This window comes from Narcine bancroftii, chromosome 9 (assembly GCF_036971445.1).
Source record: "Narcine bancroftii isolate sNarBan1 chromosome 9, sNarBan1.hap1, whole genome shotgun sequence".
NCBI lineage: Eukaryota > Metazoa > Chordata > Chondrichthyes > Torpediniformes > Narcinidae > Narcine > Narcine bancroftii.
The window spans coordinates 109,524,443-109,549,480 of NC_091477.1; the positions used below are offsets into that span (position 1 = coordinate 109,524,443).

Consider the following 25,038-nt stretch of genomic DNA (forward strand, 5'->3'; position numbering starts at 1 on the left):
CTAATGTTTGATAAGTTCTACTTTGGTTCAGGAGCACTTGTGGCCCCTCCTTTTAGCAGAATGAAGGGTAACTGCACCCTGGAGACAAGGAAATAAAAATGATTCTCTATCAACCTCTACCTTGTCATTCAAACATTAGGGTTTTTGCCTTCTCAACTATTTTTCTCTCTCTTCGGATCTGTTAATGGGCTCGTAACACTTCCAGATTGTGAATTGTGGAATATTTTACACAAATTAATACTGGGTTCAAACTTGCTTTTGGGACTACTTATTACTACATAGCTCCTCATTTTGTTCAGGATTTCATGGTGGGCTTGCCTTTTTTAGAAAAAGAAATAAATTCTGATTAATTTATTATGAACCATGATCTTAAGTTCCAAACCTAATTAGGATGCCATGGAATTTGTAACAAACTGGGATCAAGGATGCCATTGAACAAGCCATTTGGATTCCAGCTTCTGCTTTGTTGGTCCTTGTTCTTGTTATTTGACATGAAATAATTTAGTTCATAGTTTTGCTGTATTGGCATTAACACAGTTAGCTTAGCAGTTAGCGCAACATTGTTACGGCATCAGCAACCTGGCTTTGAATCTGCTGCTGTCTATAAGGAGTTTATACCTTCACGCTGTGTCTGCGTGTGTTTCCTGCAGGTACTCTGGTTTCCTCCCACCTGACAAAACATACGGGGGTTATAGGTTGATTGGGATATTTGGACAGCACGAGCTTGTGGACTTGGAAGGTCTTGTTACCATGCTGTATTATCTAAATTAAAATATGTATGACTATTTTCCACTATCAAACTGAAGGAAAAGGAGTTGGAAAACACTTTAATAGAGAAAGTGTCACTCATGTAATTCTTAAAAGGAAAGAATGCTTTTATAATTCCTTTAAATATTGTATTCAGGGATTAGTATTCAACATCTATTATTGGCATCAATGTCAATTACACACAGCAAACAATATCTACATCTGATAATCAATATTTTTAAATCCAGTTTTCATGAGGTCAATTGACTATCATTCAATAGGTTTTTGTCAGATAATAACGTGGTTGCGAAGGAACAATGGCACTTTGCTTGAGGCAACATGTTTAGAATCCGATGACTCCAGGAAATGACGATATTTGCTTCTTTCTTACAGAAAGGCTTTGTAGTGATTTGTGCGATAGAAGCTTTATGATTTGGGATTTTAAAAAGCAGTTTATATATACAGGAAGCTACAATAAATTCATTCAACTACCACTGTGCGGTAGTATGACTTTTGCTGGGACTGTGACTATAAAATAAAAAAGAAATTAAAAAAAAACAAATCATCAACAAAAAAGAGAGGTAAAATTCATTGTGCATGAGCTCTGTGCTAGTTTTGAAAAAAGTATTCCACTGGGTACATGCCAAAATCTGAGTGCAGAATCTCACTGTCACTTCTCTTCACTGCTGAGCTAAAGCGTGCTGGGGTGCAAACATCGTCGAATGACCACATCTCAATAACAGCTACCTTAATGAACAAAAGCAATGAACTGGTTGTGATGTGCTGAGAACAGGCCTTCTGGCAAATACGTTGGTCTTTCCTTATAACTAACTTGTCCATCAGTCCAATTAATATTTTCTCCATTGAATCTGTATTTTTGAAAGTCTTGAGTCTCCATGTAAATCCTATCTTCAACATGTAGATTTGATTATCAAATAGTAACTGCTTTCGAAAAGGACATTATTTTCTTGAATGTCTCAAATCACTTCACAATTAATGAAATATTCTTGATTTAATGTTAACACTGTTTTAATGTGAGAATTTGCAAATTTGCACTCAGCTCCCACAAGCAATAATGTGACAATGACCAGATGACCATTATAAAGATGCTGACTGAAGGATTAACAAGGGCCAGAATACCATCAATAGCTTACACAATCTGCTGAAGGATTTCAACAGGTGAAGGAGCATCAGTGGGAGAAAAAGAATGGTCAATATTTGGAGCCAAATCTCTTCAGCGGGACTCACCAACACCTATCTTGATTTTCTTTGAAATAACATCTGGAAGAGCAGATAGTTCCTTGGGGTAATGTCCCAACCAAAAGATACCAAAATGCTGGAGGAACTCAGCTGGTCTTTTCAGCATTTATAGGAGACAAAGATATATTGCCGATGTTTCGGGCCTGAGCCCTTCTCCAAGGGAAAATCAGAAATCTTTTTGTGTGCTTACTACAATCACAGTGTCACAGTGTCTACAACCTATTGTGTTTCACTCAATCAAAGGATACCACCTTCTAAAGTTCAGCGTTGTCTCTGCTCTTCACTAAAGCATTAGCTGTTTGGAATGTTTTTTTTTACAAAGCAAGCCCTTAGCAATCTTAATTACCCATTCTTTGAATCAGTTTTCTTTTCATCATCCACCACTGAATCAACTCAGAACATTTATTTACAGCTTCAGAACATGTGCATTATGTACTTCATGGTTGGTGATGAAGAAGAAGATGACGATTAACAACAATGCCTGAAGGGGAATAGTTCCACAGGGAATATCACACGTGGATAAAGATGTAGCAAGGCATCCCAGTGGAGAGAGGAAAGGGAATTGCAAAGACTTAGGCATTATTCAAATTTGGCAGCACTCCCCTAAAAGGTGACATGTTATACAAACACTCAATGAAATCTTCATTATATCAACAAATGATCCAATCAGCCCCTTCTGACTTCTGGCCAGATTAACTACAATTTCATTTGTAGTCCACAACCAGTTTTGATATTCTGCCCATGGCTGTTGTCCATGTTGTGAGTTGGGACGGTGTAAAGTTGCAATTACACAAATGGATGTCAATATATTTATTTTTTTGCTCTTTAGGTTTTTGGGGGGGGGGGGGGTTTGTGGGGTTGGGGGAAGGGTTTGCACAGAAAGTACATATTGTACCTCCTGAAATATGTTGACAATTCTGAATGATCTGTTATTATTATGTATTATTAAAATAAATCCTGCCAGAATAAATGCTTCAACAGCTGAAACTCAGATTATTTATATTGGCAATCAAAGTAATAACTCACCATTTCTATATTATTAAAGTAGAGAAATTTATCAAGACATTATTGAAAAGTTGTTAACACTGGTTTCCCTTGTGGCTGGCGGCACAATATCACCATGTACCCCCAACACTGCAATCATCTATCACCCAGTTCTCCAGATGGCCTATCATCTTTATCACTCCCAGGTTGGTGACATCACCTGTTTTCCCATCTGAAATTGATGATGAAAGCAAACAGATCTATCTTGCTTACATTTACCAAATCAATTTAATTTTACAGGCCCAGAGTTGGTGGCATATTGACAGTTTGTGTTAATGGAACCGACTGTATTTAGTGCCTGGAAGAGACCTCTTTAAATATCAACCTTGCATAATGTGGCATTTCATAATAAATTTTTTTACAACATATTTACTTAATGGAAGGAATTATGGCTCCCTGTCAGAGCAGCAATTAAATATATCGAGGACTTTTGGAGTTCTTATCTTTCTTTCTCCTCCTTTAGTCAAAAATATATTTATCTCTCTTCTTCCTCCCGTGGGGCCAGTGTCTCATAACTGCTCTGAGTGCATCAAAGTGAAGTTACTATAAATTAAAGCCTCTGTAAAAAAATTGAAAAAGTTATTTTCGTTCCTGGGACAGGACAGTCAGTTATAAAAAAATGTAATGAGATGACAGTTGTCCACTAAATATGTTGAGATAACTAGAAATGCAAGGGCAGAGTCAACACATTGAAATATGCATATTGATACTTTTGATTTAAAATTATACAAGGGAAAGAATTATCTTTGGCAAATAATTATTTCATTAAAACCCCAAAGGATTCCTTACTGTTGGGCAGCAATATTAGCGCCACGCTGCTACAGTGACAGCGATTGGGACAGCGGTTCGATTTCCATGCTGTCTGCAAGGAGTTTGTACATTCTCCTCATGTCTTCATGGGTTTTCCCTTGAGGCCGCAGTTTCTTTCCACTCTTCGAAACGTACCGGTTGTAGGTAATTGGGCGTAATTGGGCAGCATGGGCTTGTGGGCTGAAAGGGTTTGTTTAAACTTTAAAATTGTACATATGAAAAATAAAAAGTATGCAATTTCACCCTTATAGAAGAACTAAAGTATGAAATGTCCTTCCAAGTGTTGAATCTGCAGGAGTCATCTACTGCATTTGGTGCCCGTTGTGGCCTTCTCTACATTGGACGCAGACAGGAAGATCACTTTGCTCTCTCTGCCTCAATGACATCAACCATAGAAAATTAATTTAAATTTGAAACTATACTGCGACCTTCACAATCATCTTTCAGGATCATTAGTTGCATACTTCACCAGAACTCTCCTCCTCATCTACCCCATCTCTACACTCTTCCACCCTTTTGGAGTTTTGGAGACTTTCTGAATGCTTGGTAAAGCATCATTCATCTCAACAAATCCTTGCTTCTTTCAAAGCTCCACTGAAGCCTTCCTCTCACCTTCCCCATCTAACTCTTATCAGCATAATGGGTTTCTTCTCCCACATTTGGTTATTCCACCATTTCCCTTGAACAATCATAGAAATTGCGGATTTCCACCACTCTTGGTAAAGAAAACATGTACCAAAATTTTGCAACTGAACCACATTTTCAATAACCATACACAAGTTTCATGTGTGCAGTCTTAATATATGGGCCAAGACCTGATAGAATTCTTAATAGTATTAACCTGAGAATTTATTAACGCAATGATGTCAGATTTAGAATCCTTAAAACTGGTTAGTGTTGGAATCAGTTAACACGAGATGAGATAAAACTGGGATGTGCTCATGGCAAGGGCAGGGTGAGGGAGAGAGAATAAAATTATTATGAATAGCCTGAACTGATTGGAAGGGTTCACTTGGTCATTGGCAGATCTATGACCAAGTTTATTAAAAGTCCTTTTCTTCCCTCTTGTTGGTTGTCAATATCTTTCTTCCCAATTAATGGGCCACACAGTGTATTAGCACTCAGACTTCACTCTATCCACAGTAACTCCCCACCTCCATGACAAACTGCAGAAAGGTTTGACCTATACCCTAGTCCTGTGACCCCACCCAGACCTTCTTGTTCAATGTGTACTTCAACTAACAATAGCTGATTAGATAATGCTTCGTGCTGGCCTTAAAAATTAGATGAAAGCTTAAATTTATGACTACAAATCCAGAATAAGGCAAGTGCACTCTAATCACACTCAACGGATTCCCTGTTGGGCTATATGCGCCATTTTCATTTTCAAACTTCATTCTGCTTTCAACTCATCTTATTTTCCAATTCCCATTCCCATTGCTCGTCACAAGCAACTCTTCTGTCAAGCATTTCATTTTTGACCTTATCGGTTATCAGATAAGAGTGAAAGAGGAAAATCTGCAGATGCTGTGATTGTAGTAAACACACAAAAATACTGGAGGAACTCAGCAGGTCTTGAAGCAGCCAAAGGAGGTAAAGATATATAACCAATGTTTTGAACCTGAGCTCTTCTTCAAGGTATTTAGGTCTACGGACAATGTGAGGCCTGTTGAATTCCCCCATCCTTTTTGTGTTTTTCCTAAAGTTGTTATATAACTTTAATTGTGAAATCAGATATTGTAACAAAGTGACTTAACCCAAGGAAACTGGAGCATCCAGAGGAAACCCACACAGACAAGGGAAGAATGTACAATCTCTTCACAGACAGCACCAGATTCGAACCCAAGTTGCTGGCGCTGTAACAGCATTGCACTAACGGCTACACTAGTGCCAAAACTGATGAAAATAAGACAGATTCATCATGGAAAACACCCATGTCAGAAATATATCTATTTTTTACATTTTATCCAAGTCATTTTACTTCAGATTTTTCCTCAATACTGGAGTGTGACGTCCATTTCTGACTTTCTTTTAACCCAAATGAATCTCAAAGTAATTAAATGATCTAAAACCCTGCTGTGATTGCTGAAGCAATTTCATCCTCATGGTAATCATCTAAAGAGCAGCAACAGTGAAGGTTATTGATGCCCCCTACTTTGCCAATATCTTTGTCGATACACCGTGCAATGACTTGCATCACACTATCATCATGTAATCAGAGAACGTCACAATGGAAAATACTTTGTCAATTATGATGTCCTTTCAATGAGAAATATTACATACCTTTTCTGTCCAGCTTGTTATCTTTAGGAATGTCAAATTGGCCCTCTAAGGATTGAATTATTTAATTACAATGTAATTAATGAAGCTTTTTAGTTTTGTTTTTCAAGATGTAGTGGTGTAGAGCATGAGGAGATGTTTGCACAAACCACACATCGCATTATTGTGACAGAACGTGGTTTGACTTATTTCCTTCAAAGAAAATCACTAAAATGAAATGCCCACTGAAATAGAATGAGGACATGCATGTTATGATACCTTCCTTGTTGGGACATCACCCTGGTCACAACCTCTTCTCACTACTCCCTTCGGACAGAAGGTATAGAAGCATGAAGACCAGCATCTCTAGGTTCTGCTTGTTTTCAACAGCCATCAAGCTCTTGAACCTCCCCTTGTTACACTAATCAGGGACTGCTCCAACATCACAGAAGGACTGTCTGTACTATTGCTCAGTTACTTTTTAATACTAGGATAATTGTGAATATTATTATCTATCTATTTTTGTGTTTATTGAATTCAATTTGAATTCTTTTGAATTCAATTAAGCATTGTAGATGCTTTTTTAGCTGTTTTTGAAGTTTTTAATAATACCTATTCAGCTGCAGCAAGACAAATTTTGGTGCAGAAGTCATTATCATTTGATAATGTGTTACTTCAATTACTGATGGTTCATTTGTCTGCAATGTTCCTCTGTTCAGTTCAGAAGTGCTGAATACAATTGTTGAATTGCATTGAAATGTGACTTTTTCCATATTGTGATATCTCCTTCTGCAGCTGAGGATTGCATGATAATGAACTACTCAGCCTTAACAGGAACACACACGTAAAATAAAATCACTTTTTGTTCCTTACTTTATCTTCAGAAACAAGTAAGCTTCCATCATGAACCTTCACTTTTACCTGGTTATACAAACATCAATCTCATTGAAATGCTGCGTTAAAATGATGATTGTTTGAAAGGAATGGTGCAACACCTTTCAGTTCTGTATATCCATGTCCTTGCTTGGCACTTCACAAGAAATATTAATTTCTCAGATCATTAAACCGTTTGGAATCTTCTGTGCAGTTTTGTAGGCAAGAAGGATTTGTGGAATATAATCCGGTGAAGGATATTCAGGTGATTTGTAAGTCTTCAATTAATGTACATCCCACTGTATCTTTGCAATCTCTATGGTCACATGACCATCCAAAATACTTACAGCTCTCGAATTCCAGCATTTTAATCTTCCCCCAATTTAACTCCTCCATCAGAGGCGGCTGTCTCTTCAGCTATTGGTGCATTAAACACTCGAATTTCCCTCTCGATCCCTGTTTCTGCCATTAAGATGTTTCTGAAAACTTACCTCTTTGAGCAAAATTTCCTTTTCATTTCATAATATATTGCTGGTATTTTAAAACATTTTGCATTGATTAAAGATGCGGTATAAATATAAATTGTTATTATTCCTGCTTTTTTAGAATTTTTTAGCACATATTTAGCATGATCTTCTTAGTCGTTAATAGCCGAAGTGCTGTACAGTATAAAGATTACCAGGTGTCATACAGGTATAACATTTATTTTATGCATAAATAGGAGAATGTCTTGCATTTGTAACAATACATGCATCGGAGGATGTCACTGCTGGGTATAAAGCCAGCATGTATTGTAAAAAATGATCAGCTGGATTCAAACGGAAAGTAGATTTATGTTGTTTTTTAAAGGTACCTCAGAGGAAAGGCAACCTTCTAATCTGCATTCTATAAGTTATTCTATTAACATCTTTGGAAATCGATTTCTAATATTTCAAAAAATAAGGGCTGTTTTGTGTTGGACAAAATCTACATTCTGTGCTCTCCTTCCTCTCTACTAGTGGTTTTCAAACTGCCTCCTAAACTCACATTCAACCTTCAGTAATCCCTATGCCATCGGTGCTCTGTGATTAGTAAGGGATTGCTTAAGGTGATATGTGAGTGGGAAGGGAAGGTTGAGAATCACTGCTCTAGACCCAATTGTGTATGAAATATTTTGCTTGAGAAAAATTGTAATTGGCCCATTTCCTTTGGAGTTATGAAACCGTGCACATAACGAGTCAATTAGGTACGATTAAAACTTTTTCTTTCCACTCATATATCACCTTAAGTCTTCTTTGGCTTGGCTTCGCGGACGAAGATTTATGGAGGGGGTAAAAAGTCCACGTCAGCTGCAGGCTCGTTTGTGGCTGACAAGTCCGATGCGGGACAGGCAGACACGATTGCAGCGGTTGCAGGGGAAAATTGGTTGGTTGGGGTTGGGTGTTGGGTTTTTCCTCCTCACCTTAAGTAATCCTTTACTAATCGCAGAGCACCTATAGCACAGGGATTATTTAAGGTGGAATGTGAACCTATAGCACAGGGATTATTTAAGGTGGAATGTGAATTTGGGGGGGTAGTTTGAAAACCACTGCTCTATACAAATGAACTAATCTTTTTCAACTAATTAATGCTGGTTCCCATTAACAAAGAACATTATCCTTTTAAAACACTTATAACTGATGTAAAATAATTAATGTCATTAGTATCAATTAAAATAAATAAAAACTTCACTTACCTGCACTTACCTTTCTAATCCATTTGGACGACCTCATTGAGATAATGGGTCTAGAATTATATGTCTGCCAAAGGTGGCATAAGGCTCGGGACCAGATATAAACTGCATCCAATCTCTCACTCAGCAGGTTTTAGTGTTGTCCTTGGAATTAGTGCTGAGCTCTGCAATGTCCCTACAGTGAATTGTGGCCTTCCTTGCTACAAAGCTGAGGTACGCATGAAGCAACAGCCTGACCACGGAGGGTTGTTAGCCTGTGGTCCTCTCCAGAACCATTGGCTGAAAAGGAGTACAATCCGGGGTAATAAAGTTGACAAATCCATGTGCTCTGTATGCTGGCAACATATGAATGAGGAAAAATTGGAAAGAGGCTGGATTCCATAGATGAAACAAATAATAAGGATATAAATATAAGGATGCTTGCTTTCCAAATGCAGAATGCTATTTTTATCTGGTGGCTGAATTATGATTATATTAAATATTTTAACCCTAAAGATATGCCCTATTAACAGGTCCACTGCCTCATTTTTAACAATTGTTAGTTATTACACCATGATATATCTGGTGGTTTCAGAAAATGACCTTAATACATTGGCAATTCTGCATCAACCATCTAATAAATTTTAGGTTTCTGTTCAGTTAATTGACATCACTGATGGTACATTTAATAAAAACACCGGATATGAAGTGAAATCAGAAAAGAATTGTAGACACAAATTCAGTTTTGGCTTATTATGTAATAATTATTGAGGCACATCCTCAGCATCTTTTCCAACAGGATTTTAAGGGTGAATTTTTTCTAATGGGCTTATTTCCAGAAGTATTTGTAGTATTTTAAAGGACTCAAGATACCAAATTATTGGTATTAATATTAATTCAATATTAATCAGTTAAATTTTTATCTTGTCATATAAATGACTGTGTAAATCGGCCAACTATGATTTCTGGCATCTTTTCTGTACGGTTGAGCAAACTGATATATAAATGCAAAGCTGTTTTTATTTTTCTCATAACAATGATTTGACTGGATTGATGTTAGGAAAGGCAATTTGCAACATTAGTTTTACATTCTATACCAAACCAACGCATTCCATCAAAGGAGCCAATTCAACTTTTATGCTTTGCTTATATAATGAGATATAGAAGAGTGTTTAGTACACCAACAAAATGACAACATTCGAAACCTAACTACTCTTGGATATTTGTGTTACACATTTGAAAAACCAGAAGTTTCTCCAAATAACACAAACCACTTGGCCAAAACTGATAGAAATGTTGTGCTTACTTGCCAGCCTTGAGAAGGATCTTTCAGACTCGACAATTCTTCCCCAACATAAGGGCCAAGCTTTTCACCCACTTCAATCTTTCTCTTAGTCCATATTCCTAATCCAGCCCCTGGAATGCTTGACTCACGGAGTTCAAATTCTGGTGGAATGGGAATATCATCAGGAATGTAGATGGGGGCTTTGTAAGGGGAGCCCTCCTTTGGTGTAAAGTCTTCATTAGATGTGGCAGGTGAGGAAAGGTCATGGGCACTGAGGGACAGATGTCCTGTATCATCATCAGCATTTGGCTCCTCTTCCCCTGCAGCAGCTGAATATCCATCATACAGGCTGTCATCACCTAATCAGAAAGATGAATTTGAAATAAAAAAATTAGTGATTGCAACCCAAAGGTCATAGTGAAAATGATGATTTGATATTGCACTAAATCATGAATGGTTGGCCTAAAAATAATGAGAATCTCAATCAAAGTTAGAGATTATCAGTCTGAATATCAACCAATGTCTGAGCCTGAAGTGAACAATTGACAGAGGAAATATGAGATAACGAATGAGAAACAAAATTCTTTTGAGTAGATGGGCGTCAACAATTGAACACCACATTCAGCAGAAAAACAAAAACTGCAGATGCTGGGATCTTGAGCTAACAGTGGGCTGCTGGAGGAGCTGAACTGGTCAGGCAGCATCCGTGAATAGAAATGGTCAGTCAACGTATCAGGGCGGGGGGTTCTGATAAGCGGTGCTGACCCAAAACATTGATTGACTGCTTCTATGCATAGAATCTGCCTGATTTGCCGAGTTCCCCCAGCAACACATTGTTTGTTTCTTCAAATTTAAGTTTCTATCTTCATATTTCCCTTTCTCATTGCTGAGTCGCTCCCTGGAACTAAACTGGATTAGTCTGAAGTTGGAAACTTGATATGAAATTGACAATAGGGCGAGAAACAATAAAAGGAATGAGGGAAGAAAATATCTGGTTTGTCATCTTTTAGATTAATCATTCATAAAGCATTAATGAACTGCACACTATTATATTCAAAGCTTCTAGCCATGTATGTTATAAAATCATGCATTATTTATCGGCAAAATAACTGAGTTTCACAGTGGCAGTGCCAAAGCTTTGTTGATGACATCTCCTAATAATTGACTGAACAAAGGGTTCAAATATTTCCTCCTTAATTGAAGTATTTTGTAAAGTACAACAGATTTAATCTTGGAAAGACCTTATTAAACTACACAAAATGACAACTTGAGTAAATACATCAGGAGTAATTAGCATTCGGATTTGATTGTTGCATTCCTTTTATCCTTTCACAGCAAAAGCTCAACAGCTCTGAAAGAACCTTAAAATTTGACAATACTTACATGCCAAACATTCAAAATTGCTTAGGCTTAAAAGAACTACCTCATATTCTTCTACTATTTAACTTTATTAAACATTGATCAGTGTCTATTAGGTTTTATCAAATTAGAGGATGCTTTGCCAGCATTATGATTTTCCCTGTGAAAATGAACTTTGAATCTGATCCAATACCATAATAGGTTTTGCTTTGGTGAAGGGACATCTCTGCCAGTTGAATTCCTGAAAATATGCTGTTTTCATATTCCTGCCAATTTCAGCTCCGAGTACCAAAGATATAAATCTTTTCTATTGGGCACCCTATTGGTCCATTTTCTCTCAGTGAAGTCAGAGAAATCAGTACAAGTCATCATGGCCGGTATCATCAATGACCTCCCTAACCCACAAGTGCTATCAGCTGCTGCTTCCAATCTATAATTTAAAAGTCTAAATTCGCAATTCTATTCCCAGGATGAAAGCCATCCATACTTTCTCCTTTATGTGACAATGAAGCTGAGTTTCAATTACTCCAAAGATCCCTGGAATTCTTTTATTACATGCCATTTGAAACCTGTTTTTTTTTGTTGCCCTATTAAAAGATTCTCAGTTGAAAAGATTTTCACTGAGCACTTACTTGCCTCAGGATTGAAGCTCAGTGAGTACAAAGAACTCTTTCACTCTTTGTCTTGCTTTAAGGTGGTCCTCACAACAATACTTAAAGTTCCATTGAACTACTATATTTTTATACCACTTCAGCAGTTAGAGGGGAACTGGACTCACTGGATAGCTTTATAATTGATGGGAATCTCAGATGGTCTATGACAATTTTATCACGGTGTTTGCTACTTTCACCATCTGCAGGGATTCTGTAGCATGGGACTGCTTTCCTCCACTTCTTATCACAACGTCAACTTTAAGAGTTGACCAGCTGTTTGCTGACGATCCATTCAGTTCAGATAGATGTCGACTGTAAACTGGACCATTGCCTAATTTCTTGTGCTCAACCAAGCAGCCAGCTGTGTAGCCTTGATCATTAGAACCAAGCATCTAGGCATATGTACTGTGATAAACTGATAGGAAGACCACCTTACATGGCAGGTTGTTTCAGGATTGTTTAAATAACATTGATTTAGTCTCAACAATATTAGGAAATAGTACAGCAAAGTTTCCACAGAAAGTCTCTTTTTTAAAATGTTTACATGACATAAAGGAAACATTCTTTTATGTCGGTGACCGTCAGGAGATACTGTCTTGAATAAAAAGAAATTGGCAAGCTCCTGTTGTTTTGACGGAAAGACTGTGTCACAAAAAGTGATGGGGTGAAGTACCTTGACAGAACTCGCACTGTCAGATCATGCAGTTCAAATAAGTGAGCTAAAAGGTCTCAAGTGCTTTTCCATGACTTTGTTCCAGTTACACTGATGCAACAGTGCAAATGTAAGACAGAACCTTACACCTGGAGGCTGCTGCTCCAGATCAAGTGCTGGGGCCCAATTACTCAAATTTATGCTTCCATCCAAGACCCTCCACTGCCAGGAATTCTGATTGAAAATTCAGTGTGAGCGGTGACTGTGATTATTTAATAGTTTACATTAATTTGGAATGTTCTGCCCAGCCACCCCAAGTTTTCCAATGTGCAGACTTGACAGATAATATGACCTGGCGTGAGAAAGAAGAAAATTCTCTCTCTGACCTCCATGATTAAAAAGCATTACTACGCACTATCAAAATGATTCGTAATTAATATTTTCCAGTGCACAATTATTACAGTAACTTCAGTTTCTGAGTAGTTTATTTTTGCTTTTATTTCTCTCCTTCATATGGATCCTGTATTAATCAGTAGAAATTCATAACAATTCATGTTGACATCGATTCAAATCTTTACATATTTATAGTTAAGTTTCTCCAAGTGGTGCAAAATTTGTACAATCATTTATTCAGGTTTCCAGCTCCTACAGATTCTCCAGGGCGTCTCATTCTGCTTGAAATGAGAGATGAGAATGATGTTATCAAGCAGAGAACTGAGGACTGTAGAGTGCGATCACTTCATCGCTCTTCAGTGAGCTACTTTATATAATGGGCATCACAAGTGAGTCCCATCCTGCCTTCACCTGCTTCTCCAACGGGTGAATTACTGTGAATCACTTGAATAAATCATATGAAAGTCTGAAGACGCTGAGTAAAAACACACAGAAATGCTGAAGAAACTCAGCTGGTCTCGTAGCCTCCATAGGAGGTAAAGATATATTACTAAGGTTTCTTCAAGGTATAAGCAAAAGGCAGGTAACCATCTTAAGACTAGAGATTAAGGTGGAAGAATGCAAAGGTGAAGAGTCCAGACCTAACTGCCAAAAGGTGTTAATTGGATAGGTGAGAATTGATTTTGGCTCTGTGAAAGGAGACAGAGGGAAAAGGGAGGGGAGAGAGAGGGAGACACAGAGAGAGAGAGAGAGAGAGAGAGAGACAGACAGACAGACAGACAGACAGACAGACAGACAGAGCCAAGGGGAAAGGCGACAGGGGGAAGAAGATTGGGGGGGGGGGGGTTTGGTTTAATGGAAACTGGAGAAGTCGATGAAGTTGAAGGGAATCTTTCCCCTTTCTTGGCAGGAGAAAGATGCCAATCCATCCTGGAACCTTTGGCTTAGAAACTGGTTCATCCACCTACCTCCTGAACCCTTTAACAACCAAGATGGTATATTTTAGTTCAGCTGATACATATTGGTGTGTCAGAGACAGATGTAAAATAAATGCCAATACATATCACACTCAAGCTCTCCTGTCTTGCAAGGAATTGCTGTAGTTGCTGCAAAAGAGTTATGTTGAAAACGCTCACGTGCGTAAGAAATGGTGTTTCCTATTTCACAATTAGCATCAGCCCTGTATTAACATGTGTGAATGGTTTACATGGATAATTTTAGTTGCTGAATATAGAACAACATATATTTTGCCAATACAGTATGGAAATAGATGTATCAGGAAGAAATGTTTCTAAGTGTACCTTCAACTCACTGTGGCAGTATTGAGCTTCCTCCAACTAGCTGAGCTTCAACCTATTCAATAAAAAGTTTACCTGATTTACTTTTAATAGTGTTATTACTGACAATTCTTGAACAACACAGACGTGAAGAGAAAACAGACAACAGCTTTTATAACTACCATTAACATAGTGCCTAGAGATCAGGGGCATTTCAGCATTAAGATTTTTCTGCTGACGAGTGACTAGCAGGCCCAACATGTTCCTAACCCCACTTGCCATGAAACAACAACATTCCTTAGTACACAGCTTTCCCAGTGAAGTTTAAAACTTCTCAGTGGGAATTTCCTCCAGATGGCAAGAGGCACACAGGTTTATGATACAGCATTAATATGTGAATATGGGCAGAGTCTGCCTCTCAAGGGGTAATTAGTCCAATAGAGGATGGGCGCTGGTGGTGGATCTGAGCAACTCATCCTCAGCAGGTGATATCTGGCAACATCCGCTTCAGTTGCCATCACTGCGGGAGCCCAAAAGCTTCCAACAGACCAGAATGATGTTATCAAGCTGCAGATCTCAGGACCATAGATCAGAGAATACAAATCATTAATCCTTCCTGACACTGGCATCCTGGACAAGCCCTTGGAGAGGTTTATGACTTGGAGTTCTGGCTGATTTCCATAGAACAACTGTACCAACAACTACATTTGAAACAATGGGATTTCTCCGATACAACATGGTGTTTAACGCTGTGCCATTTTTTTGTCTGGAGCCACATATTAAAAACTCAGCCTCATTTGAGTGTTGTAAATAAATAATATTTGGAAAGGTATGCCTGAGAAAATGGTTGTGAAGAAATTAAAAATTATGAAGGTACTCAAGGTAATTGGCAAGGGTAGTGACCAGAGGAAATTATCAAATAATTCAGTAGCAGGAAAATAGGAAAAAAGAATAACAAATGCAAAAATAACAGTGATGGAAGATGTGAATAAAGAGATATATTTAACTATTGGAAATTATATTTATTGAAAGTTTAATATACCTGGTTTCAATGAGAGTGAAAGATCTGACGATCCTAATTTTTTCTTTGTTTAGTTCAGGTATTGCCTTATTTTGGACAAAAGCAGCAAATATGAGCCACTGCACTATGGATTTTGGAATGTGGGCAATGTCCTTCTGTATCAGATTAGTGAAAACTGACAAAAGCAATTGGCATGTGTCAAACTTTCTGTTGGTTCAGGATCATTAGCTCTGGACACATGCAAAATATTCTTTGCTTTCACCGCGAATGTATTGTTGCTATACTGTGCACTAACTTGAGAAGTAAAGCACTGCATTACTCACCAAGGTTGTTCGATCTCCATCAAATCAGGAACACATTTATAGAATATAGAACAGTAATAGCACAGTACAGGCCCTTCAGCCCATGCTGTTGTGCTGAACTATATAAACGTATTCAGCCATCTGTCCCTTCACTACCTCACACCCATAGCCCTCTAATTTTCTGGCATCCATGTGCCTCTCCAAGAGTCTTTTAAATGCCCCTATTGTACCAAGCTCCACCCACTGCTCTCTGTGTAAAAAAAAAGTACCCCTGAATCTCCCCTAAACTTTCCTCCCCTCTGCTTATACAGATGCATTTGCTACTCTTGCCCTGGGAAAAAAGGTACTGGATGCCCACCCTATTTATGCCTCATAATATAGAGGACCTCTATTAAGCCACCTTTCATCCTTCTTCATTCCAAAGCGAATAGCCTTAGATCTTTTAACCTTGCCTCATAAGACATGTTCTCAAATCCAGATATCATCCTGGTATAATCTCCTCTGCACCCTCTCCAAAGCTTCAACATCCTTCCCACAATGTACGTGTTTCTACTGGGACACCTCGTATCACCCCGCATCACCTCGCATCACTGCGAATTTTTGTCCCCGCATCACCTTGTATTTTACGACTACCCGAACTGTTTCCACTGAGCGATAAATACGCGGTGATGCGGGGTGATGCAGGGCGATGCGAGGTGATGCGGGGCGATGCGAGGTGACCAGGAAGTCGCATATTTTAAGGTCACATATCAGGTCATTTTGTTTTCCCATCCAAAATGCCCTTCACCATCATTTCCTGCCATTTTGTGATCAAGAATCGCTGAAGATCCAATGTCCAGTTGATACTGTCCGACATATTCCAACGAAGAAACGAAAAAGTTATTATAACGACAGACAAGCTTGATATTTGTCCAGGGAAATTACTCCAATTTAACGATACACAAAGGAACAGCGGAGGCGATATGAATGCAGTATAGCTAGCTAGTAGGTAGCTTGTGCAGTATATATACGCAATAAGATAATGCGCTCTGCCGGTGTGTGCATGCGATGATCAATTGAAAAGTGCGGGTGAAAAATCGAGACTTCCGGTACACCGCGAATTCGTTACTCGCTGTGTTTCTACTGAAAAGTCATCCCTCGCATCACCGCGCATCAACCACCTCAAAAGGTGGACGACGGAGCACCTCGCATCACCGCGCATCGGCCACTACCCAATGTGTTTCTACTGAGGAAAAATTCGAGGTGTTACCTCGCATTGCCCCGAATTTTCATCGCTCAGTAGAAACACGGCCAATGACAATCCACCATAATGAGGAAACCAGAACTGAATGCAATATTCCAAGTATTGTCTAACCAGAGTTTTATGGAGCTGCAACATTTTCTTATGGCTCTTGAAAATCCCTCGACTAATGCTTAACTATACTATTATCCTGCATGGCTGAGGGATCTTTGGATTTATTCCCAATATACCACTCTTCTTCCATACTTAAGAATCCTGCCATTAACCAAGCACTCCATTTTCAAGTTTGACCTTCCAAACTGCATCACTTCACATTTATCCAGATTGAACTCCATCTGCCACTTTTCCACCAACTCTGCATCCTGTCTATATGCTGTTGCAAGCCATGACAAATTTCTGCATTATCCAAACTTTATGTCATCTGCAAACTTACTGATCCATCCTTTCGCTTCTTCAACAAGGTCATTCATAATAAATAAGAGAAAGGATCCCAGAACAGATCCCTGCGGAACTGCACTCATCATAGAAATTTTCCACTCATGATATTAACAGCATATTGTTACAAGTATTAAAGGCAAAGCAGAATTTCAACTGTAATTCTTTTCACTAACGCAGAAATTAATTGTATGTAAGACATCCCACTTCATAACATGTAAAATATTAAGAATATCAGAAAAATCAAATTGACCTGCCCCTCACAAAGCCATGCTGACTATTCCTGAGAAGACTATACTTCTCTAAATGCTTGCAAATCCTGTTCCTATGAATCCTCTCCAATAGTTTCCCCATCACTGACGCAAGACCCACTGGTCCATAATTCCAAGGGTTCTCCCTTTGTTAAATAAGGGGACTACACTTGGCATTCTCCAATCCTCCTGTTCCTCCCTTGTTGCAAGGGTGGATGCAAAGATAATTGCCAATACCCTAGCGATCTCTTCTCTTGCTTCCTGTGTGTATATCTCGTCCAGCCCTGGGAACCTACCAATCCTAATGGGTTTACGAAGATCCAGCACTTCCTCTTTTTCAACTTCAACATTATCCAGCACATAAGCTTGTTCTATACTGACCTCACATTGATCAAGTCCCTTTCTCTGGTGAACACTAAAGCAAAGTATTCATTTAGGACCTCCCCTGCCTCCAGGCACTTGTTACCTCCTTTATCATTCTGGAACTCCATCACCTCTAGGAGGGTTCTCTAAATAATACTGATTTCTAGAGTTCCTGCATCATAGCTTCAAGAAGGCAGCTCACCCCTACTTCCCCTTGAAATTATAGATGGCCAAAGCAGCAATATACAAATCCCCAAAAATAAATGATAAAAAAACTGTTGCCTTGGAAAAACTCTTAAAGGCTACATAACAATGCTGATTTGTGTAAAAATCTTATCTCATATTAATCCCTTTAATAATAGTGAATGTGACTCTGTACATAAAATGTTACTTAGTTTTATTCCCAGATCAAATATTAATAAATTTAATCTTTGACACAAGTGGTTAGACCATTTAATTCTGGTTCTCTAGCTTACTTTCTGAGAAAGATAAAATGTGGTGTAGCATTTGTTCCAGCATTCCAATGTCATGTATCTATCGAGTAGTATGTTATGATTCTATTATTTAGTTCATATCAGTGGCACCCATACTCCATTAAATATTTATTGACTGAATAATCACTACCTAATAGCTTGTGCTCTCCTGCTGCCAGTTTCTTCATTGGAGAATGTGCTTGTGCTTAACTCTCCGGGGATCAGGTCAAAGTAAGGCTAGTGGAGTTTAGTGACAGAAATAATTCTATTAGCAACATGGCCAGGGCACACCTCTATTTATTTATCTATTTTCTAGGATTGGGATACTTCTGCTTAGGCCCTGGGTTTCAATCTTCTAATAAACTTTCTTTCAGAAGAAATACCTTCAAGCCCAATCTTATATTTGTAAGACTCACAAGACTAAGGCCTAAAAATAATTTTGTTTTTGATAGTGAGGCTTGATGAACTGGAATGGATTTATATTGTGGGATTGGTGACATTAAATCTACACATGACCGCAGCTCGCGAAGAGTCGAGAGCAGAACTGAATACCAATCAGTGAGTGGCTGCCTGCAAGGAGCACTTCAGAGATCTCCTCAACTGTAACTCCGTCCTCAAATTCTTTATGTCATTAAATTTCACTACCCTTACTTTGAGAATAGTTTACAGTTACTGACAAGTAGAAATTTTGCTTGGCCCACAAGAAAAGGGATCTCAGAGTTTTATGTTGTCATTTATGTACTTTGACAATATATCTGAACTTTGAACTTTTGAATATCCTGGAATCAGGTTTCAAATTCAGATTCAGAGTACATATATGACATCACATGCCATCCTGAGATTCTTTTTCCTATGGGGGCAGGCAGAATGACCATTTATTGGCAATGCAAAAACAACTGACTCAATATTGTGACAAAATATATAGATATGTTTTGGGGAGATAAATTGGGGTAAAGTTTGTTAGTGTAGGTCACATACCAACACTTTAAAACAGATCTTATTTTAAAATACTGGAGCTCTGCTAAAACTAGACATGTCGGGGCCTCAGAGCCTTTTCAAAAGCTTTGGAGAGTGCCCAGTAGACTTCACTAATAGATTGTTGTTTACAAAAAGGCAACAGATGAAATATCTTGTCGGAGCCAAAGATTGTCTGGTGCTGTTCTAAGAGGGTCATGTGGTTTTGCAAACAGAGAGAGGAAAACAGGCTTTCTCTCAGAGAGAGAGAGAGAGAGAGAGAGAGAGACAGGCATAAATCAGTTCTACAGTGTTACAGTCAGCAACAGAAACTGGGACTGGAACAGGACAAGCTGGCAAGCTTGTGGAAAACCCCATTTGAAAGATGGGATGTAAGTGCTTTGTTAGCCTGGTCAAAGCCCTTGTGGTTCATGCAGGAGGAGAAGACTGGCTGTCTAATGTTTCACTTGGAATAATGGAAACAAAAAGGAACTCTGTGGTGACCTAAAAGAAAGAGGTTATCATCTGGAGAACCCTGAATGGGAAAAGTTTCATCAACAAGACACTGAAATGGCTGATGGAAGTAAATCAGTTGTGGATGTCCTGAAACAAAAAAATCTCTCTCTGAAAACCGACAAGAACCTTCCTGAGGAGCAACCATTTACCTTTCAAGCACCAAAGCCTGGTGAACTTCATAAATGTTATATTCTGTGCTCATTATAAGAATTGCCTGTAACCAGTGAACTTGGAGGAATGAGAAGTGAGATTGAACTGTGAACTTTTCTGAAATAACACACTCATTGCATACACGTGCACTTAGAATTAGAATGGGGTTAGGTTGGGTTCATTGTCAATAGTGATAAGTTAAAGTGTGATTCTGTTTTCATGTTTAAAGATAATTAAAAGCAACATTTGTTTAAGTAACCATTTGATGTGGTGAATATCTATTGCTGCTGGGTTTTGGGGTCCTCTGGGCTTGTAACAATATACACATGCAAACAAATAAGGAATTGTAAATGAACTGTGCAATGCATGGATTGAGAAAAAAAATCAATAAAGTACAAAAGTGATTGAGTTTGTTGTTGAGGAGTCTGATGGTGGAGGGGTAGCAGCTGTTCCTGAACCTGGTGGTGTGAGTCTTGTTCCACCTATACCTCTTCTAATGGTAGCAATGAGAACAGAGTGTACCCAATCATATTTTCTTTAGCTTGGCTTCGCGAACGAAGATTTATGGAGGGGTAATGTCCACGTCAGCTGCAGGCTCGTTTGCGGCTGACAAGTCTGATGCGGGACAGGCAGACACGGTTGCAGCGGTTGCAGGGGAAAATTGGTGGGTTGGGGTTGGGTGTTGGGTTTTTCCTCCTTTGTCTTTTGACAGTGAGGTGGGCTCTGCGGTCTTCTTCAAAGGAGGTTGCTGCCTGCCGAACTGTGAGGCGCCAAGATGCAGGGTTTGAGGCGATATCAGCCCACTGGCGGTGGTCAATGTGGCAGGCACCAAGAGATTTCTTTAGGCAGTCCTTGTACCTCTTCTTTGGTGCACCTCTATCACGGTGGCCAGTGGAGAGCTCGCCATATAACACGATCTTGGGAAGGTGATGGTCCTCCATTCTGGAGACGTGGCCTACCCAGCGCAGTTGGATCTTCAGCAGCGTGGATTTGATGCTGTCGGCCTCTGCCATCTCGAGTACTTCTATGCTGGAGATGAAGTCGCTCCAATGAATGTTGAGGATAGAGCGGAGACAACGCTGGTGGAAGCGTTCTAGGAACTTTGATAACTGCTGCTACTCTCTGACAGCAGCATTCCCTGTAGGTGTTCTCGATGGTAGGGAGGATTTTACCCGTGATGTCCTGGGCTGTATCCAATAGCCTTTTCAGGGCTTTATGCTTTGGTGCATTGGTGTCCCCATACCACACTGTAATGCATCCAATCACACACTATCCAGCACACTTTCCACCACACATTTGTCAAAATTTGCCAGATTTTCTGATGTAATGCCAAACCTCCATAAACCCCTGATGAAGTAGAGCTGACATACTTGCTTCATGATTCCACTTGTGTGTTGGGTTCGGGAAAGATCCTCCAAAATAGTGACTCCAAAGAACTAAAATTTGCTCACTCTCTCCGCCTCTCATCCCCCCGTGATCAATAATTCCACCGTGACCTGTTTCGATCAGTTTGCCACCATTCCTGACTGATAAGAAGTCAAACAAATAATATCCCAATCTAAAAGTAGTGCAGTACCAGGTGCAGGCAACAGTCTCATTGAAATAAGTTCAAAGTTCAAATTTGCAATGCTTAAATCCCGTGGTGAAATCTTTAGTCACAATTCTACACTAGGAAAGATGTGGCATAATTGTGACCATCTTTAAGAAAGGATTCAAGTCTGATTGCATTAACTGCAGAGGGTTCTCTCTGCTGTCTGCCACAGGGAGGGTTGGAACACAGAACACAGAAGAGAACAGCTCAAGGACAGCCCAGTCTATCTGTGCCGAACATAATATCAATTCAATCTCATCTGCCTGTACATTGTCCATACCCTTATGTCCCTACCTCTTCTTGTGTCTGTCTAAATTTAAATTTAGACAAACAGCTCTGTAACAGGCCAATATGGCCCTTCAATTCTGTGCTGCCTAATTTACACCCCATTAACTACACCCCAGTACATTTTTGAAGGGTGACAGGAGCCTTCTGAGAAAAGCCACACAGACATGAGGAGAACACACAAACTCATTACAGCCAGCGCAGGGGTCGAACCCAGGTCCAGTCCCAATCGTTAGATACTATATCCAGCTCCTCTGGCAATACATTCCAAGCCCCTACAAATCTCTGCAAGAAGAGTTTGCCTTGAAAATTTCCTTTAAGTGTTTCCCCTCTCACCTTTAACCTATGCCCTCCAGTGTTTTACATTTCCACCCTGCGTAAAAGACTGACAATCTACCTCCCATAATTTTATGTACCAAAGTCCTTTTGAATTGCCTCTTCAGCTCCCTGAACCACAATATAGATTCCGTTTATCAAGAGCACCAGTGGACATGATCCTCAGCATGTGATGCCTTTTTCAATCTCAATAAAGGTATTGACTTCGTCAATTGGGAGGAACTTCGGAAGAGCACAGCCAGTCCACAGAAATTTGCCTTCATTTTATGTTTGCTCATAACAACAGATCCTCAACGTGACCAATCTCAGTGAAGACTGGTGATAAACAGAACTGCAACATTCCCCACTGCCTCAATCCTTCTCAGCACAAGTCCAAATGGAAGGCTAGAACACATGGGATTCACAGTGAGCAAGTCAATTGAATGCGATACTGGATTGAAGATAGGAGGCGGAGAGTATTTGTAGAGTGCTACAGGGAACAGTGCTGAGAACATTGTAATTAATCATTTATTTGTAAATATAAATACTTGTCCTGCATATATATATATATATATATATATATATATAACCGAAGATTGCCGTTTCATTGGGTGTACTTGTGCAATCAGATTACAATAAACTTGTCTGGACTTGACTTAACATGTTAATCATTTGGATAAGAATGTAGTTGGTATGACTTGTAAGCTTGCAGATGACACCAAAATAGTTGGTACAGTGGAAACCGAGGAAGGTCATCTAAAAGTGCAAGAGGATATTGATCAACTTGGAGAGCAGGGAAAGGAATAGCAGATGGAGTTTAACTCAGACAAATGTGAAGTGATATATTTGGGAACTTAATACAGGAAAAGACTTGCAGAGTGAATGATAGAGCCCTGGAGAATGTTATATGGAGAGACCTCAGGGAACAAGCACATAGTTCTTTGAAAGTGGCAACTCAGACATAGTGGTGAAGAAGACATTCGGCAGACTGAGGCATTGAGTGCAATAGATGAGCAATGTGGTGTAGGAACCATCCATCACACAGGATCTTTGACCCACTACCATCAGGCAAGAGGAATAAGAGCATCAAAATCAGGACTGCAAGGCTTGGAAATAGCTTCTTCCTACAGGCTGTGAGATTAATGAAAGTTTTCCTAGAGCCTTGGGATACTTATAAATGAAACAAGTAAATTATTCCAAAATATTTATGCATATTTGTTTTATGCTATAGTCTCCCTGACAAAAGGCAAAGGAGGAAAAACCCAACACCCAACCCCAACCAACCAATTTTCCCTTGCAACCGCTGCAATCGTGTCTGCCTGTCCCGCATCGGACTGGTCAGCCACAAACGAGCCTGCAGCTGACGTGGACTTTTTACCCCCTCCATAAATCTTCGTCCGCGAAGCCAAGCCAAAGTAAGTAAAGTAATAGTTTATGTATGTGTGTGCTGTGTGAGAAGTGTATTATGAATGTACGTGTGTGCACCGTGCTCTAAGAAATGCTGTTTCATCTGTGTATATGTACAGTCATGTGATAATGAACAAAGCTGGAAATGGTGCAGAAAAAATTCACTGGAATACAACTGCTTTGGAGGGCAGCTAGGACTATTTTCCCTGAAGCAAAGGACACTGAGAGGATGCAAGATAAAGGTATTTAATATTATGAGAGGCAGCAATATAGAAGGTAGTCAGTGTCTTTTTGCAGGTGGAATAAAATGTGTTGTTCCTCAAATTTACATTTGGCCTCAACCTGGCAATGGGTTAGGACAGATATATCTACATGGGAATAGTAAAGGAAATTGAAATAATTAGCTACTGGGAGTTCAAGCTTAGACCTACAGAGTGCAGATGTTCAGCAAAGCAGTCATCCAATCTACATTCAGTCTCATTGATGTATAAGAAGCAACGCTAAAAAAAGGGTAAATTAAGTTGGACAATAAAACATTTTAGACTGCCTCACCTGGAAGGCCTGTGTGTGGCCCTGGATGGAGGTGATGGAGGGAGAGGTACTTCTGAACTTCAGGAGGACCCTCCTCTGAATGTTTAAAACTCAGTAATTAAGAGCAGCAAAGTTCCTCAGAGTCCACATAAGAAGTAACCTATCTTGGACACATAACATCTCTTCATTTGTCAGGAAGATACTACACTTCTTTAGAAGGCTGACCATCCTGTCAATTTTCTATAGGAGCTCTATCAAGACCATCTCAGCTGGCTGGATCACAATGTGGTCCAGTTGCAGTAAAGCATCGGATCGGAGGTCAATCCGCAGAACCATAAATACAGCAGAGGGAATCACTGGGATCTCCCTCCCTACCACCCCACCACCCCCCCACCCCATTGGATTAACCGGGATCATTATTTAAAAAGAATTTTCAAAATCTGTAAGGATCCCGGACCCCTACCACCCCCACACAGCATCTTCCAGCTACACCCGTCAGGAAGAAGATACAGAAATATTAGAGGCAGATCCACTAGGCTGAAGAACAGCTTCTTCCCTTGGGGTAATGAGAATGCTGAGCTGCTAAAACAGCTTCCCGTGACTCTATTGTTTGTTAATAATATTTATTTTGTATCTATGAATATAAGCCATGCAGGTTCTGTGTATCTTTGTATATGTATAGTCTGCAACATAGACTGGAGAACACTGTTTCGTCGGGTTGTACTGTTACAATCAGATGGTAAATAAACTTGAACTTGTATGATTAATGCACAGAGGGAATTATTGCAGGGTAGTGGGATTCATGTAGATATGGACAAGTGTCAGTGCAGATGTGAAATGCTGCTCAATTCTCTGACAAGGTGCAACACACCTCCAATTAATATCCCAGGTGAATGTATCTA

The 25,038-nt window shown here is 39.4% G+C and overlaps 1 protein-coding gene across 11 annotated transcripts in view; it reads right to left on the reverse strand.

Annotated features, from left to right (window-relative positions):
* mecom (MDS1 and EVI1 complex locus) overlaps positions 1–25,038 on the reverse strand; it is a 637,277-nt gene that overhangs the window by 416,546 nt on the left and 195,693 nt on the right. For all 11 annotated transcript variants that reach the window (XM_069897283.1, XM_069897279.1, XM_069897278.1 and 8 more), the window contains exon 2: positions 9,990–10,327. In XM_069897283.1, the coding sequence (XP_069753384.1) occupies positions 9,990–10,327 (338 nt within the window). The remainder of the gene's footprint in view (positions 1–9,989; positions 10,328–25,038) is intronic.